Source organism: Salvelinus namaycush, chromosome 10, assembly GCF_016432855.1.
Source record: "Salvelinus namaycush isolate Seneca chromosome 10, SaNama_1.0, whole genome shotgun sequence".
In the NCBI taxonomy this organism is placed as follows: Eukaryota; Metazoa; Chordata; class Actinopteri; order Salmoniformes; family Salmonidae; genus Salvelinus; species Salvelinus namaycush.
In genome coordinates this window covers 19773979-19790409 of record NC_052316.1, presented here as the reverse complement: position 1 = coordinate 19790409, position 16431 = coordinate 19773979, and the positions used below count along the sequence as shown (strand labels likewise).

General features: G+C 46.7%; 2 protein-coding genes across 2 annotated transcripts in view; one reads left to right on the top strand and one right to left on the bottom strand.

Moving 5' to 3' along the window:
- Positions 1–3410, top strand: part of rfx2 (regulatory factor X, 2 (influences HLA class II expression)) — a 69055-nt gene extending 65645 nt beyond the window's left edge. Inside the window, exons 16-18 of the mRNA XM_039002465.1 lie at positions 512–665; positions 878–914; positions 1025–3410. Coding sequence (XP_038858393.1) covers positions 512–665; positions 878–914; positions 1025–1140 — 307 coding nt within the window. The 3' untranslated portion in view covers positions 1141–3410. The remainder of the gene's footprint in view (positions 1–511; positions 666–877; positions 915–1024) is intronic.
- Positions 3411–3735: 325 nt separating this feature from the next.
- The window catches only part of fcho1 (FCH and mu domain containing endocytic adaptor 1), a 42743-nt gene continuing 30047 nt past the window's right edge, over positions 3736–16431 (bottom strand). The window contains exons 7-27 of the mRNA XM_039002464.1: positions 14843–14947; positions 14101–14199; positions 13806–13902; positions 13590–13707; positions 13448–13472; positions 12866–12926; positions 11580–11752; positions 11281–11305; positions 11089–11145; positions 10296–10347; positions 9941–10068; positions 8771–9775; positions 8455–8585; positions 8047–8161; positions 7760–7874; positions 7500–7655; positions 7261–7393; positions 6899–7095; positions 6621–6685; positions 4263–4430; positions 3736–4147 (exon numbers count right to left, since the gene is read on the bottom strand). Coding sequence (XP_038858392.1) covers positions 4119–4147; positions 4263–4430; positions 6621–6685; positions 6899–7095; positions 7261–7393; positions 7500–7655; positions 7760–7874; positions 8047–8161; positions 8455–8585; positions 8771–9775; positions 9941–10068; positions 10296–10347; positions 11089–11145; positions 11281–11305; positions 11580–11752; positions 12866–12926; positions 13448–13472; positions 13590–13707; positions 13806–13902; positions 14101–14199; positions 14843–14947 — 3054 coding nt within the window. The 3' untranslated portion in view covers positions 3736–4118. The remainder of the gene's footprint in view (positions 4148–4262; positions 4431–6620; positions 6686–6898; positions 7096–7260; positions 7394–7499; positions 7656–7759; positions 7875–8046; positions 8162–8454; positions 8586–8770; positions 9776–9940; positions 10069–10295; positions 10348–11088; positions 11146–11280; positions 11306–11579; positions 11753–12865; positions 12927–13447; positions 13473–13589; positions 13708–13805; positions 13903–14100; positions 14200–14842; positions 14948–16431) is intronic.

The window sequence follows — 16431 nt, the reverse complement described above, 5'->3', positions numbered from 1 at the left end:
GCATTGAGACACCCCATGTTTGATTGTAGGGAGGGTGTTATTTTCTTTGAATGCTGACAAGTGGGCAAAATTGCCAGTAGAAAGGAGCAGGAAGCTCAGAAAGATACAGTTTATCTACAGTCATCTTGGCCAAAGACTGTGCAACCAAGTACTAGCTCCGTGCCAATCATTTTGTCCATGCCAACTTAAGTTTACAAATTGAAATTGGTTCTGCAATGTTGACAATCCCAATTACAAGGTGTGGGGACAAAGTTTTTTTTTTTCAATTTTAACTTATTTTAGAAATAGCTAATTAAGAAAAGTGAGTGTGCCAATATCTTTGTTTGCCACTATATGTGCAGTATAAATGTAAAATGTAGCTGCTTTTCACCAAGGTGTGGGAGTATTTGCAGGCTGATGAATGTGGTGATTAGCTTTGTGTGGCAGGGGCACATTCAAGCTCAGTGGGGCTGTGTTAATGTAATCTCTCTCTGATGGCCCTCTCTTTCTCTCCCCCACACCCTCCCCACAGCTCCATGGTAATCAGGGACCTGACCCTGCGTAGTGCTGCTAGTTTCGGCTCCTTCCACCTCATCAGACTGCTCTACGATGAGTACATGTTCTACCTGGTGGAGCACCGCGTCGCCCAGGCAACCGGAGAGACGCCCATCGCTGTCATGGGAGAGGTGAGTGGGAGAGCTTTTATGTACCTGTTTCCTTGAGCGATTCTGTGGAACTCCTGCAAAATTCACTGAAATAATAATTATGCATATTTCATCGCACACCAGGTTCCATGGTCAACGCTTTTGATTATGAGTAATATGGCCTGTTTGTTGACAGCATGTAAATCTGTATTAGTACATTACTAATCACAGTTTTCCTCTCTTCTGAAACACAGTTCAGTGACCTTAACTCGATGATGCTCATGGACAAAGGTAGGTCTACTCCCACTGGCTCCTAGTGTTGACTCGTTTTCCCTATCAGTCTCAATGTGGTATAAACCTAGACTTTACCTAGCTCTTAACTGCTGTTTTTCCCATCTTAGACCCGTCCTTCTCAGATGACATGAGTGACATAGGCAGTGACGAGGGCCGAGGGCCCAACGAGCCGGCCGTGAAAAGAGAGAGGATCGAAATCAACCACTCGCTGCAGGAAATCTGAGACCGAATGAGGTGAGGGCCATAGCCCACTACTCCAGGAGCCCTGCTGCCGCCCTGGGCCCTTCTGGTCCTGTCAGCACACTGAGAGTGGCTAGCCCAGCCCGCTACACAGCCAGTGTGTTCAGTGTATATAGAGAAGAGTACTAGGCTCAGCCCCTACCCTACCTCCTAGTTAGTGTAGTTAAAGGGGAGGGGATCTTTATCCCAGGGGAAACAATGTATGCTCACCAAGGGGGGCTGGTTTGACCTGACAGGGGTATACAGTTCTAATTTCTCTCCGTTCACTTGTTCCCGTTTTGCAACTGTGATTCAGGATGACTTTGTGCAGTACCGATGTTGGATACGTGTAACTTCGAATGAGTGGTGTGTATCTTATCCTTTATTAGCTGTGTAATTCCAGTGCCTTAGATGATAACTCTTTAACCGCCACTACTACAGATGTCTATCTCCTCCCTCAGCTGTGCCTCTACCGCAGTATGAATGTATTGTTTCAGAACCTCAGACATTCTAAAGCACCTTTAAACCTGTAGGAGTATACTATACATGTTGCCTCTGTTGCTACTGGCAGCTCAACCCACATTGATGCAACCCACTGACGCAAAGGACTTGTCCCTCTCCCACCAGCGCGGCCACTCTTGGGTATGTCAGTAGGCCCCTAGTCTCATAGTTGATTGGAAGGCAGGGACCTCTTAACACCCTGGCCATATGAGATGATTAGTTACCTCATCATTTTCTATGCTCTGTTCTTTTGAGGCACTATAAGAGAGAGCCACTTACTGTTAATTCTACCAACTCCCCCTTTCCATGTATATATCACTTTTCATTCAAATGATAACGATTCTATGATGCCGTTTGGCAGAAACTCAATTTCAGGAGCACACAAGGCACGTCTCATTGATCCATGACTGTAGAACTTCAGGGTGTTTCTAGATGTCACGCCCCAGAGTCTAGGACAAGCCAGTTGCCTCTTATGTTGATGAGACATTTAGATATGTTTTAAAGACTGAAAGGAGAGTGGTGGAATGTGTTCAGGAAACCACCAGATTGTACATATATATGATGATCTACCTTCTGGGTTAACTGGAGGTGTCTGGCATCCATTTTGTGGAGCTGTATGTCTGGGCCAAGTCAAATTTCTTAAGGGATGTAAAATAGTATGTATTTAACAAAACGTGAAAGAACGTTGGACCTCCGAAGCCAAAACCCTTAAAAGGAAACTCTAGTTGCATCTGTTCAGTTCAACTGATGCTGTTTGAGTTCAGATAGGCTCTCCCCCTTACCGTTACTCAAATGGACTCATTCTATATTGATTGGAAGGAAATATTCAGAATCTCCCAATCCATGTTTATTCATTCATATTGCTAACAGCTTTTGAGTCTGTTGCGCTAAGATTTTATTATATAGCCGTACAATTGTACTGTAGGAGGGCTGATTTGTGCAAAACCAACAAACTGTTCAACTTTAAAATATAACTATTTCTTAATTTGATGTAAAAAATCTGTGTTCATCAATGGCCTTTGGTATCACTTGGTCTTTCCCCAATCATTTATCTCTCCCCATACTGTACTGTTTGTGTTTTTAAAGGGGATGTCCTCCTTGCTTTGATTATTTAGTGGCTGGGACTGATGTGTGAGGCTGACGTTTGTCTTCTTTTGATAATTTTCTGTGTCATCTGGTCAACACATCAATATTTAACAAACAACGTTGATATTTGGGGTGCAAATGCCCTATAAAATCGGCAGTCACTTGCCCATATTGAGAGAATTTCTATTTATGAAAAAATATAGCTGATTTAAATCAGTTGCTCTGAAGATCAGCAATATAGTGTGATTGAATTGTAATGTTTCTGCATTTGCGGTAAATGTCTGCTCAACTGGAAATTACAACCGACATGGAGCGTTTCTCTAAACACTTTTGGTTGAGTTTCCCCTGTTTCCCCTCAGATTTTGTAGTAGCTATAAGAATCCTGAGCTTGAGTTATTGAAGGCTCTTTGTAACCCGTGCCTGTCACAGTACTTTGCCTTTAAGTGCGTTGGAAAGTAATTTCTGTGTACTTTGTTTCTTGTAAATCTGTTTTGATTTGGCTGAGGATCATTTTTTTATTGAACTAGATCTGGTTCTTCTGTATTTTGAACCCTTATTTTTATGTATTTTTAAACCTGTTCTTGACTACACTTTACCTAGCCTGAGGGCAGACAAGTCTGTAACAAACTGCATAGTTCAACTGTATTTTGTACTGGTCAATGTGTAATAAATTGGTATTAAACCATCTGTTTGGCCAAGCTTTTATTTCTTAAATATGTGAAATGAAACCTCTTTTGGAAAAAACAATAGCTTTACTAGCATTTGTGTCCTGGCAAATTAACTGTTATTACTGTAACCACTCAATGATTAAGTGCTCTATAAAATTAGTATCGCGGAAGTGTGATTGAAATTAAGGCGATGTTCCGCATTCACAGTAAATGGTGCATATGTCGGATCAATTGGAAATTACATTTCTATCACAATCTGTAACCCTTTAGCGATAGATTGAATAGAGCCCTCAGACTAGACATCATTTTTCCCCGAAATATTCCATGGCAATTCTGTTTGACAAGTAGTATGTTTATTCATAAACAATTTCTCTTCAATAAAACCAACTTCTTATATCCAGTTTATATCAGCAGTTAAAGGCACACAATGCAAACAGAACAAGATTCAGTACAAAGAGAAAAGGATTATGTACGACGCAGGGCTGAAAGATACAAAAATAATAAAGTCTAGGTCCCAAAATGAGTTTGGTCCTTAGCGGTCAGGACACCATACACAACAAGTTTGGGGGGAAAAGAGTGAGCACGATGTGTGGTCCCAAAGTCAAAACCATCCTAGTCTGTCTGTTCTCTCCCTCCTGGGCGACTAGGTTGGTATGGCCCAGAGGCCTAAAAGTGCAATGTGTACTCCAGGAACTCCCAACGGTGACCTGGTCATTCCTACTCCTCCTCACAAGGTGCAGCCTGCCATGTACTTCCCTGCCAAGGAGACAAAGGTGTGAAGTTGATAAATGTTCATGTCATACTACCTTGTGAAACTCCAGGCCCCACATACTGTATCTTATTGGCCAGGCCTAGTAACATGTTACTCTACCTGTGGCAAATCTCTTCTTTACCAGGGACATGCGGTAACGGTTGCCCACCAGCTCCACGTCCATGCCCGAAAGGGAGGCCCCCGATCCCACAAACTGGACTGCCAGGCTGGGGGGAGGGCCGCGAGGAACCTCTAGGCACTGCCAGCTAGCACACAGAGTGCCAGAGCCTGGAACAACCAACAAGTGACACATTCTTCAGTTCCCCTCCACTAACAGAAGCAAGTTAATCACACTGACTTGTGGCAATCGGACAGTACAATCTGTTATCGTCAGGTAGATTGGTGGCCAGACTGGCCACTGAAATGATTGCCTTCAGAAAGTATTCATACCCATTGACTTATTCCACATTTTGTTGTGTTATATAGCCTGAATTAAATGTATTCAATATTTCTCACCCATCTACAATGTGAAAACATGTTTTTAGAAATGCAAAACATCTAATATACACAAGTATTCACACTCCAAATTGAGCTCAGGTGCATCCAATTTCTTTTGATCATCCTTGATGTCACTATAAATTGATCGGAGTCCACCTGTGATCAATTCAATTGTTTGGACATGATTTAGAAATACACGTGCCTATATAATGTCCTAAGTTGACAGTGCATGTCAGAGCTGTCCGTAGATCGACGATATATAATTGTGACAATTTCTAGAGTGTTGAAAGTTTCCAAGACCACTCATCATTGGGAAATGGAAAACATATGGAACTACCCAGACTCTGCCTTGAGCTGCTGTCCAAACTGAGCAACCGGTCAAGAAGGACCTTGGTCAGGGAGGTGACCAAGAACCCAATGACCACTCAGACAGAACTAGAGTTCCTTGGCTGAGATGGGAGAACCTGCCAGAAGGACAACAGTCTCTACAGCACTTCACGAGAGAGAGGCCAGAAGGAAGCCACTCCTGAGAAAAAGGCACGTGAAAGACTCCGAGCATAAGGCAAAAGATTGTGGTCTGGTGAGAAAAAAAATTGAACTTTGGCCTGAATGCAAAGCACTATGTCTGGAGAAAACCAGACACAGCTCATCACCCATCTAACACCATTCCTACCCTGAAGCATGGTGGTGCTTTTCAGCAGAAGGGACTGGAAGACTGGTAAGGAAAGAGGGAACAATAAATGGAGCCAAATACAGGCAAATCCTTGAGAACTTGCTTCAGAGTGCAAACGACCTTAGACTGGGGGCGAAGTACGTTCCAACAGGACAATGACCCCACGCATACAGCCAAAGCAACGCTGGAATGGCTCAGAACAAGAATGTGAGTGGCCCAGCCAAAGCCCAGACTTGAATCCATTGAAAATATGTGGAAAGATGTGAAGGTTGCTGTTTCCCCGCCATTCCCCATCTAACTTAACAGAGCTTGAGAAAATCACCAAATCCAGATGTGCAAAGCTGATACAGACATACCCAAGATGACTCAAAGCTGTAATCGCCGCCAAAAGTGCTTCTACAAAAGTATTGACTCGGGTGTGAATACTTATCCTGTGTTTAGATGGTACGAGGTAGACGGCAAACCGGATGTCATTGTTTTCAATGAGAGCACGACAGTAAATGCCGTCAGGCGCAACGGTAGACAGGACTTGCCACCACAGTTAAAATATTTCAACTTTTGCAGTCTGCCTTTGCATTGTTTTCTACCGGATGTTTATTTGCACCGGCTGTTGTTTCTATACTGAAATCACCATAGCAGCGCATACCGTCGTGCTGGCTTGCTTTTGCCGTCGGTCTTTCTTGCTTTCTTGTCCCGCTATGCTGACTGGTATGTTTTTTGCGTCCCTCATTTAAATGTGGCATTATGTCAATTTGATATTTCTGTATTTAACAGAAATAAATGTGCTAAAATGTCTAAAACATGTTTTCAGTTTTTTATTATGAGGTATAATGTGTAGATGGGTGAGGAAAAATGTATGTAACACAACAAAGTGGAATAAATCAAGGGGTATGAATACTTTCTGAAGGCTCTGTTCCAAGGAGGGAGAAAGCTATTTGGATCGGATGACCAGTAAAGCAGTTATTGTAACCTTTACGAGATTCTGATCACTGCCTATAAACTAATGTTCAGGCCTTAATATTCCCCAAACTTCCCTCTATTTGTAAGGCCTATAAATAGCAGTGTTACCAATCTCCCGCTTTCATCTGCTAATCTTGATATTTAAGACTGATACCTTCAGAGGCTGCATGTTAAAATAGAGAAACGGGTGGCACTCAATGCAATTATGTTGTCAAAGACTAGACTTGTAAAAATGTACATTATACTGCATTTATATTTCCTTATCTATCATTTCTATAGCTAGAATATGACCGATATGTGGCCATTAAATGAGATGGGTGTGGGTGTACTGTTGACAAGACAGTAACCTTTGCTTTGGTTGGTGGGGGAGAGGTTGGGTAGCTTCCACAGTAGCCGTCGTTCCTTAGTATTCCTGTGAAGGCAGACAAAGGGTCAGTGAGGCCCACCCAGTCCACTATCCTTCCTCTCTCTCCCAGTCTAAAGTATCCAGACCTTCTACCATCCGCCCATTCTCCTGTTCTCCCCATTTATCCACCCTTCATCTCTCTGCCTCCCTTCCATATCTCCTCCCACTCATACTTCCCTCTATCCTTCCCTCTTTCCATTCCCACCTCCCCCTGCTCACCAGCATGCGGGGGGATGGCACTGCAGGTCTGTGGCGGTGTGGTCGAGGGGTAGTAGCACCTGCACAGCAGTGAGCTGGGTGGAAGGGGCAGTGGCCGGGCAGCAGTGATAGTCCAGGGACACACGGGTCACTGTGCCACTCCGCTGGCACTCTGCTGACAACAGGAGGGGAGCACGACCAGGGTCCTGGGACGACACCTGAGAAGGGAGGGAAGGAATGCGAAAAGAAGAACAGAGTTGGGAGAGGCTGTTGATGTTAGGACAATGCTGTCATTTGGAAGACAGGGGAAAATGTGCATCTTGAAGAATACTTGAAAGGTCAGATGACAGAGGGTAAGAGTTCCACTGTACTTCATCAGTCACCTGGTACTTGAGTAGGGCCACGTTATAGTAGGAGGCCAGAGGGTTGAGCTCAGCCTCTCTCTGCAGGTAAAGGTTCAGTGCCTGCATGTTGAACCAGAAGTCCCTGGTGTCTGGGTCACTCTGAGAGGGGTCACTGTGGAGAATAACACACTCAGGAGAATGAGACATATCCTACCATTTCCGCAATATGTCTATATATCATAACCCCACAACCAATCCCATAGCACATATTCATCTACCTGTAGAGCAGCTTCTGATTGGGCAGAAAGTGGTCAACCCGGGAGATGTTGACCAAGCGAAAGCTGAGGACTGGGGTGTTTGGGTTAGCAGTGAAGATACAAGTTATTCCAGCAGGAAAAGACATGGTGAGATCTCCTGTGATCTTCACCAGACAGCTGGAGAAGAGAAGAGAGATGCGCACACGCTTCGCCTTCAGCAGGTCTGTGTATAAAAGGTAATAACATTGGATCTGGTGTACAGAGGGCTTATGTATACTGACCGGTTATGCTGTCCACCTTTGAAGTAAGCGTTGATGTATTCTGTGATGGCTGCAGCCACAGGCCAGGACTCCTGGGTGCTCAGGGAGATTGGGCTCGGCCCGCGAGACAGATGCACTGTGGGGAAAATAGCCATGTCTAAGACAAGTTCAAGGCACAATGTCCTTATTCATAAGTGCTTTATGCTATTGGGTATCTTTGAAATATTGGTATGAAAATTGGTGTTTAGACTAACTGTGTAGGCGTGTGTGGTCTTTGTGCAGGTGTGAGAGGGGTGAGGGCTGCCCACCTCTAGCAGGGCTGGTGGCATGGGTCTGGGCCCCCCACTCACTAGAGCTGGAGGAGGAGGATGAGGTGAAGTCCAGGCTGGGGTCCGGCAGAGGAGATGAGCACACTGACCTGGACTGAGACAACAGGGATACATAAGGGTTACAGTGTGGAGGAACCAGAGAGGATGTGTGGAGAATGTCATCGTTCAGAACATACCCTCTTCACAGAACATTTTCTCTGCTCAGCTCAATCAGAAACATATTTTAGTTGTAACCTTTTTTTCTACAGTCATCATTCATGTTTGGAAGAATGAACAGGACCACTGTTCTAGCCTTGCTTGTCAGACTTATAGCTGCAAAAGCCACAGGTCTGAGTGAGACCAGACCTGAGCTGCTATAGTCAGGGTGATCTCCCTGAGGACACTCACTCTCTCACAGCCACTCAGTCTGCCTGAGGACCTCTTGGCTCTGGCTGGTCTGGGGGGGGCTGCCACCACTGGTCTGGGGGGGGCTGCCACCAGCAGCTCTGCACTGTGCTGCCTGAAGCTATGCCTTGAACCTGGAGAGGAAGGAGAGGGAAATTACCAATATTACAACCTGTAAAACAAGAGGAAGTTGACTAAAAGACTGTGTGGCGTTTTGAATAGTGTGAAATATATTTTGGGAAATAAAAAAAATACAATCCCAAAATATAGCTAGTGCATAGACATTTGAGCCCAGTAGTGTAGTGTGTAACATTTGTACCTTTGTTTGAGCCCATGTTGCAGGATTGCTGTGGTGCGTTCAGATCCAGACACTTCTGGTCTTTGTCAGTAGAGAAGCACAGGTCCTCCTGTGGCCCAGAATGCAGTGTGAGAGGCAGGCCGCTCCTGCGTGGCTCGCTTTCACTGCATGGCTCGTGCTGCTTCCTCCCTCCCTCATTGACCACTCCACCCAGGGCCAGAGACCCAGCCGAGGTCCCCTCACTGAAGGGGTTGTGGACAGAGTTCCAGTGGACCAGCTCCTTTTTCGTCTGGGATAAGGGGAGGGATTTGGCGTTGTGGGTCAACCTACTACTGCTGACACTGTGGGTCAGGACCCCTGTCGCGGCAGCCAGGGCTGACTGGTGGGTGGGGCTGCCAATCATAGTGATGGCGAATGGGTCGTCAGGTGATTCTGGGGGCAGGACGCTACGGTCCCGTTTCCGGTCCATGTCCTTGCAAAAGGAGGTGGTGGGGAGGGTTTTACTGTCACTGGAAAAGGGGTCGCTCTGTACCTCTATCCCCCTCCCGTCTCTGGAGGGGCGCGGAGGTGGGGGGGCCCAGGCGTCAGGGGGGGGCAGGGTCTCCTGGGTGACGACGGTCCTCTCAAAGGCAGCCAGGAAGGGGTCTTCAGGAGGGATGTGTTTACACCTCCACAGAGCCGGGTCCAGCTCTGGAGGGACCAGGGACTGGGAGAAGACCGGGAAGCGGAGGGCTGAGAGGTCCATGTCTGGAGGGGGGCGGGGGGACCGATGAGCAGCTGCCCAGACACTGGCTGGGTCGTCCTGGGGGGGGTGGGGGCTGCGTCCTGGGGAGGGGTCTCTAAAGGCAGTAAGGAAGGGGTCTGCTGGCCTGCCCAGTCCTGCTGGTTCTTTACTCTGACCTGCCGATGGCCACGCTGCCCAACCAGCTGTCTCAGGGGAGGGGCCCAGGGGCTGTTGGGAAGGTGAGTCCAGCCCAGAGTCCTCTACGTTTTCAGGAGAGGAGGAGTCAGTGGAGAAGGCAGCATCTGGAGAGAACAAGGGCAGACAATCATTCTACCTAAAACAGTATGTATCATACATGCATACATAGGGACAGGTGTTTTACTGACTATGTGATGGGGAAAAACTTCTGTCCCTAATTTTCATCAATAATATATATTATTAGTATATATCATATTAACCATATTTACATTCAGATGCACCAAAGACACTCTCTGCTCTCGGTAGCTGTTCTCTACCAGCAAAGCTTTTGGACTTAAAGGCCGACTCCAGAGGAGGTCCAAAGAGGTTGTCTGAGCCTGACGCAGTAGAACTCAACCTAGAGGGTGGGTGAGAGAGAAGGAATGAGAGAGGGAGATTATGCATTACCAGGAGCCAATAAAAGCATAGCCAGAGATAATGTCAGGATTTGACAGAGTGATGCAGCACTATCATCAGATCTCGGGCTGGCTTCCTCTCCCACAGCATCACTCTCCATCTCCCTGCTGCTCACAGCTACAGCCATGCACGTCAGAGAGAGGAGAGACGAGACTGACATTCACTCACCTGCTGTGATCCGGACTGGAGATGGAATTGCGTAGGCCGTCCTGCTCTCCCTCTGCAAAGTTCACACACACACACACACACACACACACACACACACACACACACACACACACACACACACACACACACACACACACACACACACACACACACACACACACACACACACACACACACACACACACACACGTGAAGTTTAATTCGTGACTGCTCCCCAATCAGTCCCAATCAGGGGGAGATGTGATTAACTAGAGTGCTTATGGAGGGCAGAGCCATAAGGGAATGCCCATTATCTTCCATAATGATACATACCAGCCATTAGACCAGTTCTCTAAGCAGCATCAGCCCAGCGCTTTATGCTACTGTTTTAATCAAGGCACTCATCGTTAATCATGTCTGCTCATTCCCCCTGCTTTATTCCATCTCCTCCACTAATAGCCTCCTACTGTAGCATCACCGTCTGCTATTCCCCCACTAATAAACCATGTTCCAGACAAACCAAAGTGGGACAAATAGACAGCGTCTTTCAGCCAAGGTCAGCCACCTCTAGGATTTATTACTGGACGGATAGGCACTGCTAAGCCTAGCCAGAAGCAATACAGTAAATCACATTCACAACATCACTTCAGACTGGTAGTAACATTAAAGATTGGGTAATAGTATCCTTGTGCATGAATACCATATGAAATGGATGTTTATGACCTTTCAACACTGATAGAATACATTGTGGTGAAATTATAAAGTACTGATGCTGCAAAACCAGTGGTGTGGCGAGAGTGCTAACTCCACTTACCCCTGTGGGGGGCGCCCTCTCCCTCCCCCTCTGAACGGCCTGTAGTACTGCTGTTTCCTGTGGAGAGGACAAGGATTCAGAGAACGCACTAGTGCGCCCACATATATACACATAAATGTGTGCATGCGTACAACACAGACAGAGACAGACAGAAATCAAACTATTTTTAACCAGAAGTTAAATGGAACTTACTGGAGCGATGACGTTTCACTGACACCTGGAACAGAGGGAGAGCAGAGTTGTTAATTACACTGTCTGGAAGCATCTAAACAATTAAGCATGCTTCTATCCTGCTGTTGTTACAACAACATGGAGGGATAATTACCAGGAAAAACCAACATGGCATAATACACAGATAAGCATTTCTGAGCTTATCTTTTTCATCCGACTTCTGATACCACCACATGAAAATAAGTGACACATTTCACCCCATCCATGCCTCCCCTTTGGTCCTGTACTCCCTCCTTCCCCCTTCTCTTTTCCCATCGTACCCCTCTGTTGGGGGGCAGTGTGAGTGCCCCCATGGTGGCCTTCAGCTCCATCTCTGTAGCAGCAAAGTTGCTGCTGCCCACCGGACGGATCTGGATGTGGAACTTCTTGGGCTCTTCGTCGTCAAAGTCAGAGTCGCTGGAGTAGAAGTCGTTCTCCTTCTCCGTCGAGCAGCGTACGGACAGAGAGCTGGGTTAAGGAGCAGTGACCTGAGATAGAGGCTTGAATGGAGGGAAGATGGCCTAATGCAGCTTGCCTAGGACAACTTCGGGAGTGTCAGGGTTTCCATTGTCCTGTATTATACAGATACCTCATCTATGAGTTTAGAAAGCAGTGGATAATCTTCATGTAGGCGTGCTTGAGCTTTATTGCAAAAATGTTTTCACTCAAGCATTTTGTTGACGATAATCCTATATGGCTTTATTAATACCCTCTGGGGCCAGAGAATGAATCCATGTAGACTAGAGACTATAGGACTGCTGTGACAAACACAGAGCCAGAGTGCGCCAGAGGTGACAGCGTATAAAACAGCCAACCACAACATCCTGCACCTCCATCTGACCTTATCTCCATCTCCTTCCTGTTATTACATGCTCATCTGCACGCACGTGTGTTAGTGTCGGTTTGCTCGCAGGCATGTGCTCTCAGTGAGTGCCTGAGAGAGACAGATCTAGTGTCAGTATATTTGGCCGTTACATAAAATACCTAATGAGTGTAACAACTGTGCTGTGCTGAGGAGAGTGACAGAATGACAACAGAGGGAGGTAGCCTGCTATCATGGCCCCCATTGCCCCAGCCTCATAATGGACTGGAGTTGGACTAAGGACAGAGAGGGCATTTAAGTCCATTTAAATGTCCCTTAGGGAAAGGGAAACGGGGATACCTAGTCAGTTGTACAACTGAATGCATTAAAATGAATGTGTGGGGGGGGCGGCTGCCTTAATCGACATCCACGTTATCAGCGCCCAGGAACAGTGGGTTAACTGCCTTGCTCAGGGACAGCACAACACATGTTTATGTTGTCAGCTCGGGGAGTCGATCCAGCAACCTTTCGGTTACTGGCCCAACGCTCCTACCCGCCAGGTGCCTGGGAGAACTAGCTAATGTTCTATTCATCTAATAGGAGACGTCTAGAGTGCTTTATGAAGATATAATACTCTCTTACAGTGGCAGGAAGCCTTGTTTTCAATATGAAGATAAAGAGGTCTGTCAAAGACAAATATTACAACAATATAGCAGAGAGATAGCCTCTCATCTGATAGTCAGTGTCACTGCCTGGAAAGGATATCATTCTGATTGACGTCGGCTCGGATGACAAACCCCTCCTCATCCACCTCCAGGGGAGAGTTCTGTGTGCAGAATAGAGAATACCCAGCAATGTCAGACACAAACATAAATACTTTATCCTAGTGTTTGATATGCTTAATAACAAACCTCAATCCAGACTGAGTGATGCTATCATCAGAAGTGTTATATCACTTCATGGGCAGTGTGTGAAGACTACGACCTGGGTAAGAGGTGGTGCGACCCCCCCTCCATGTGACACTTGTCTGTTAAAATAGTCCTGGCAGCCCACTGATCTCGACCCAACCTCAAAAGCCCCTTCTCAGAAGGATAAAAATAGGCAAAGTAACCCAACACTGCCAGACACGTCATTGTCACACATATGATTACTCCCCCTTGCTCATACACACGCACAAATGCACACGGTGACACACACACACATCCATCTGTCTGTCAGTAAGTTGGCAGGGGGCAACGTGATGTGCTGTTTAAACCACCACAGATGTAGAACTGATAATGGAAGAACTGACATTGACTTGATGGTTTTCGTGCCACTGTGTACAAGTGTGAATTAGCATACACTCACTGGTGTCTCCGTCACAGCCGAATCCCTGCAAAAAGCAACACGTAGGTGAATGTAAGTGACAAGATAATATCCCAGATGAAGCTGACAAAAGAAAGTGAGGGGAATTGGGATTTATCATCCGTGTGTGTGTGTGTGTGCTCACGTTGAGTCTGGCTCTTTGTCCCTCTTGCCCAGTCCAGGAATCCTGAAGGCTTTTCCTCGACTCTTCTTACTCCCCTCAGGTACTGAAGCTGTCAGGTACTCCTCAAACCCCACCAGGGCTGCCACACATAGGGATATACCACAGTGAGGACAAATGGGACACACACGCACACACGCTGGGATCAAACCATCCGTTTATGGTGTTTGTGTAGTGTACCTGGTCTGTCCTTCCCTGTGCCCTTCTGCTCTGCAAACCTCTGGATGAGGTTATCTATACCGATGTTCTCCACGTTCTGTTTGAACTCCTCATTGACCTGAACAGAGGAGAGAGGGGTTCCTTACAGTCTGACAAGAGCAGCTCAAGAGAGAAGAAGCATGCCTGAGAGAGAGGGCTTTGGAGTGTGTGTGTTGTGGATGTGAAGTTTGACTATAGCAGGACAACCCCTCAGAGAGGGCAGTTAAATCCCTCCAGCCAGACTGTGGCCTCCTGGGTCAGTGTCTGGGTGACCTACCTGTCCCACCTGGACGTGGGTGTCCTCTATGGAGTGAGAGTATCCCTTGATAAGCTGTTTCATCTGCCTCAGGTGGGTCTCCTCAATGTCCTGGAACTTCTGTACACAGGATGGGAACACAACAGTGTTCAGACACCAAGATGGGTCCTAATTACAGCAAACTACCCCAAAGCACACCAAAACGCTACTCAAAATACCCACAAACCACCGCAAAATGCCGTTAAGTAGTAAGAACTGAAACCCAAAGAACCCAAGACACAAAAACCAAAGGCATTTATCAGCCATGGCAACTTTAAAAGAACAGAACCAGGCGCAATCCATAATAGTTCCCATCCCAGATAATAACCAGGTGCTAATCACAACACAGCATGTGGGCTAGAGTAATGGCTTGAAAGAACAGGTCATTTCTCCCTGTCATGTTCTGGGCTGTAGTCTTCATGAAGCCACACTGAGCTCTCTCTACCCCACTCATAATTAGGGCCAGATCTCCCATTGTAGCTATTAACAGGTAATTGGTCACCAGGATTCCAGTCATCATTTCATACCCAAATATAGCAACGCTCATCGGGCTTTTTAAGGGTTTCCTTGGAAACTGCAGGTAGCCATGGAGATGTGTTCATTGTGAATAAAAGGGGTTTATGTTAACTTAAGGGAACCCCAGGATTGGGCCACAGTGATATAACATGTCTGGTTCCTCCAGGGAGTCTGTCTAACCCGCCCCAGGACCAGTGAACTGACTGACCTGAGCTGATTCGCTCATCTTCTGCTCGAAGTCTCCTCCCACGCGGTTGTACTTCTCTATGCACACAGCAAACAACTCTGCAGCTTTCTTAGACTTCAGCTCCGCCTAGTGAGAGGAGAGAATGATTATAGACTTCAGCTCCGCCTAGTGAGAGGAGAGAGGATGATTATAGACTTCAGCTCCGCCTAGTGAGAGGAGAGAGGATGATTATAGACTTCAGCTCCGCCTAGTGAGAGGAGAGAGGATGATTATAGACTTCAGCTCCGCCTAGTGAGAGGAGAGAGGATGATTATAGACTTCAGCTCCGCCTAGCGAGAGGAGAGAGGATGATTATAGACTTCAGCTCCGCCTAGCGAGAGGAGAGGATGATTATAGACTTCAGCTCCGCCTAGCGAGAGAGAGGATGATTATAGACTTCAGCTCCGCCTAGCGAGAGGAGAGGATGATTATAGACTTCAGCTCCGCCTAGTGAGAGAGAGGATGATTATAGACTTCAGCTCCGCCTAGTGAGAGGAGAGAGGACGATTATAGACTTCAGCTCCGCCTAGTGAGAGAGAGGATGATTATAGACTTCAGCTCCGCCTAGTGAGAGGAGAGGATGATTATAGACTTCAGCTCCGCCTAGTGAGAGGAGAGGATGATTATAGACTTCAGCTCCGCCTAGTGAGAGGAGAGGATGATTATAGACTTCAGCTCCGCCTAGTGAGAGAGAGGATGATTATAGACTTCAGCTCCGCCTAGTGAGAGAGAGGATGATTATAGACTTCAGCTCCGCCTAGTGAGAGGAGAGGATGATTATAGACTTCAGCTCCGCTTAGTGAGAGGAGAGGATGATTATACTTCAGCTCCGCCTAGTGAGAGGAGAGAGGACGATTATAGACTTCAGCTCCGCCTAGTGAGAGGAGAGAGGACGATTATAGACTTCAGCTCCGCCTAGTGAGAGGAGAGAGGACGATTATAGACTTCAGCTCCGCCTAGTGAGAGGAGAGTATGATTATAGACTTCAGCTCCGCCTAGTGAGAGGAGAGGACGATTATAGACTTCAGCTCCGCCTAGTGAGAGAGAGGATGATTATAGACTTCAGCTCCGCCTAGTGAGAGGAGAGGATGATTATAGACTTCAGCTCCGCCTAGTGAGAGGAGAGGATGATTATAGACTTCAGCTCCGCCTAGTGAGAGAGAGGATGATTATAGACTTCAGCTCCGCCTAGTGAGAGGAGAGAGGACGATTATAGACTTCAGCTCCGCCTAGTGAGAGGAGAGAGGACGATTATAGACTTCAGCTCCGCCTAGTGAGAGGAGAGGATGATTATAGACTTCCGCTCCGCCTAGTGAGAGCAGAGGATGATTATAGACTTCAGCTCCGCTTAGTGAGAGGAGAGAGGACGATTATAGACTTCAGCTCCGCCTAGTGAGAGGAGAGGATGATTATAGACTTCAGCTCCGCCTAGTGAGAGGAGAGTATGATTATAGACTTCAGCTCCGCCTAGTGAGAGGAGAGAGGACGATTATAGACTTCAGCTCCGCCTAGTGAGAGAGAGGATGATTATAGACTTCAGCTCCGCCTAGTGAGAGGAGAGGATGATTATA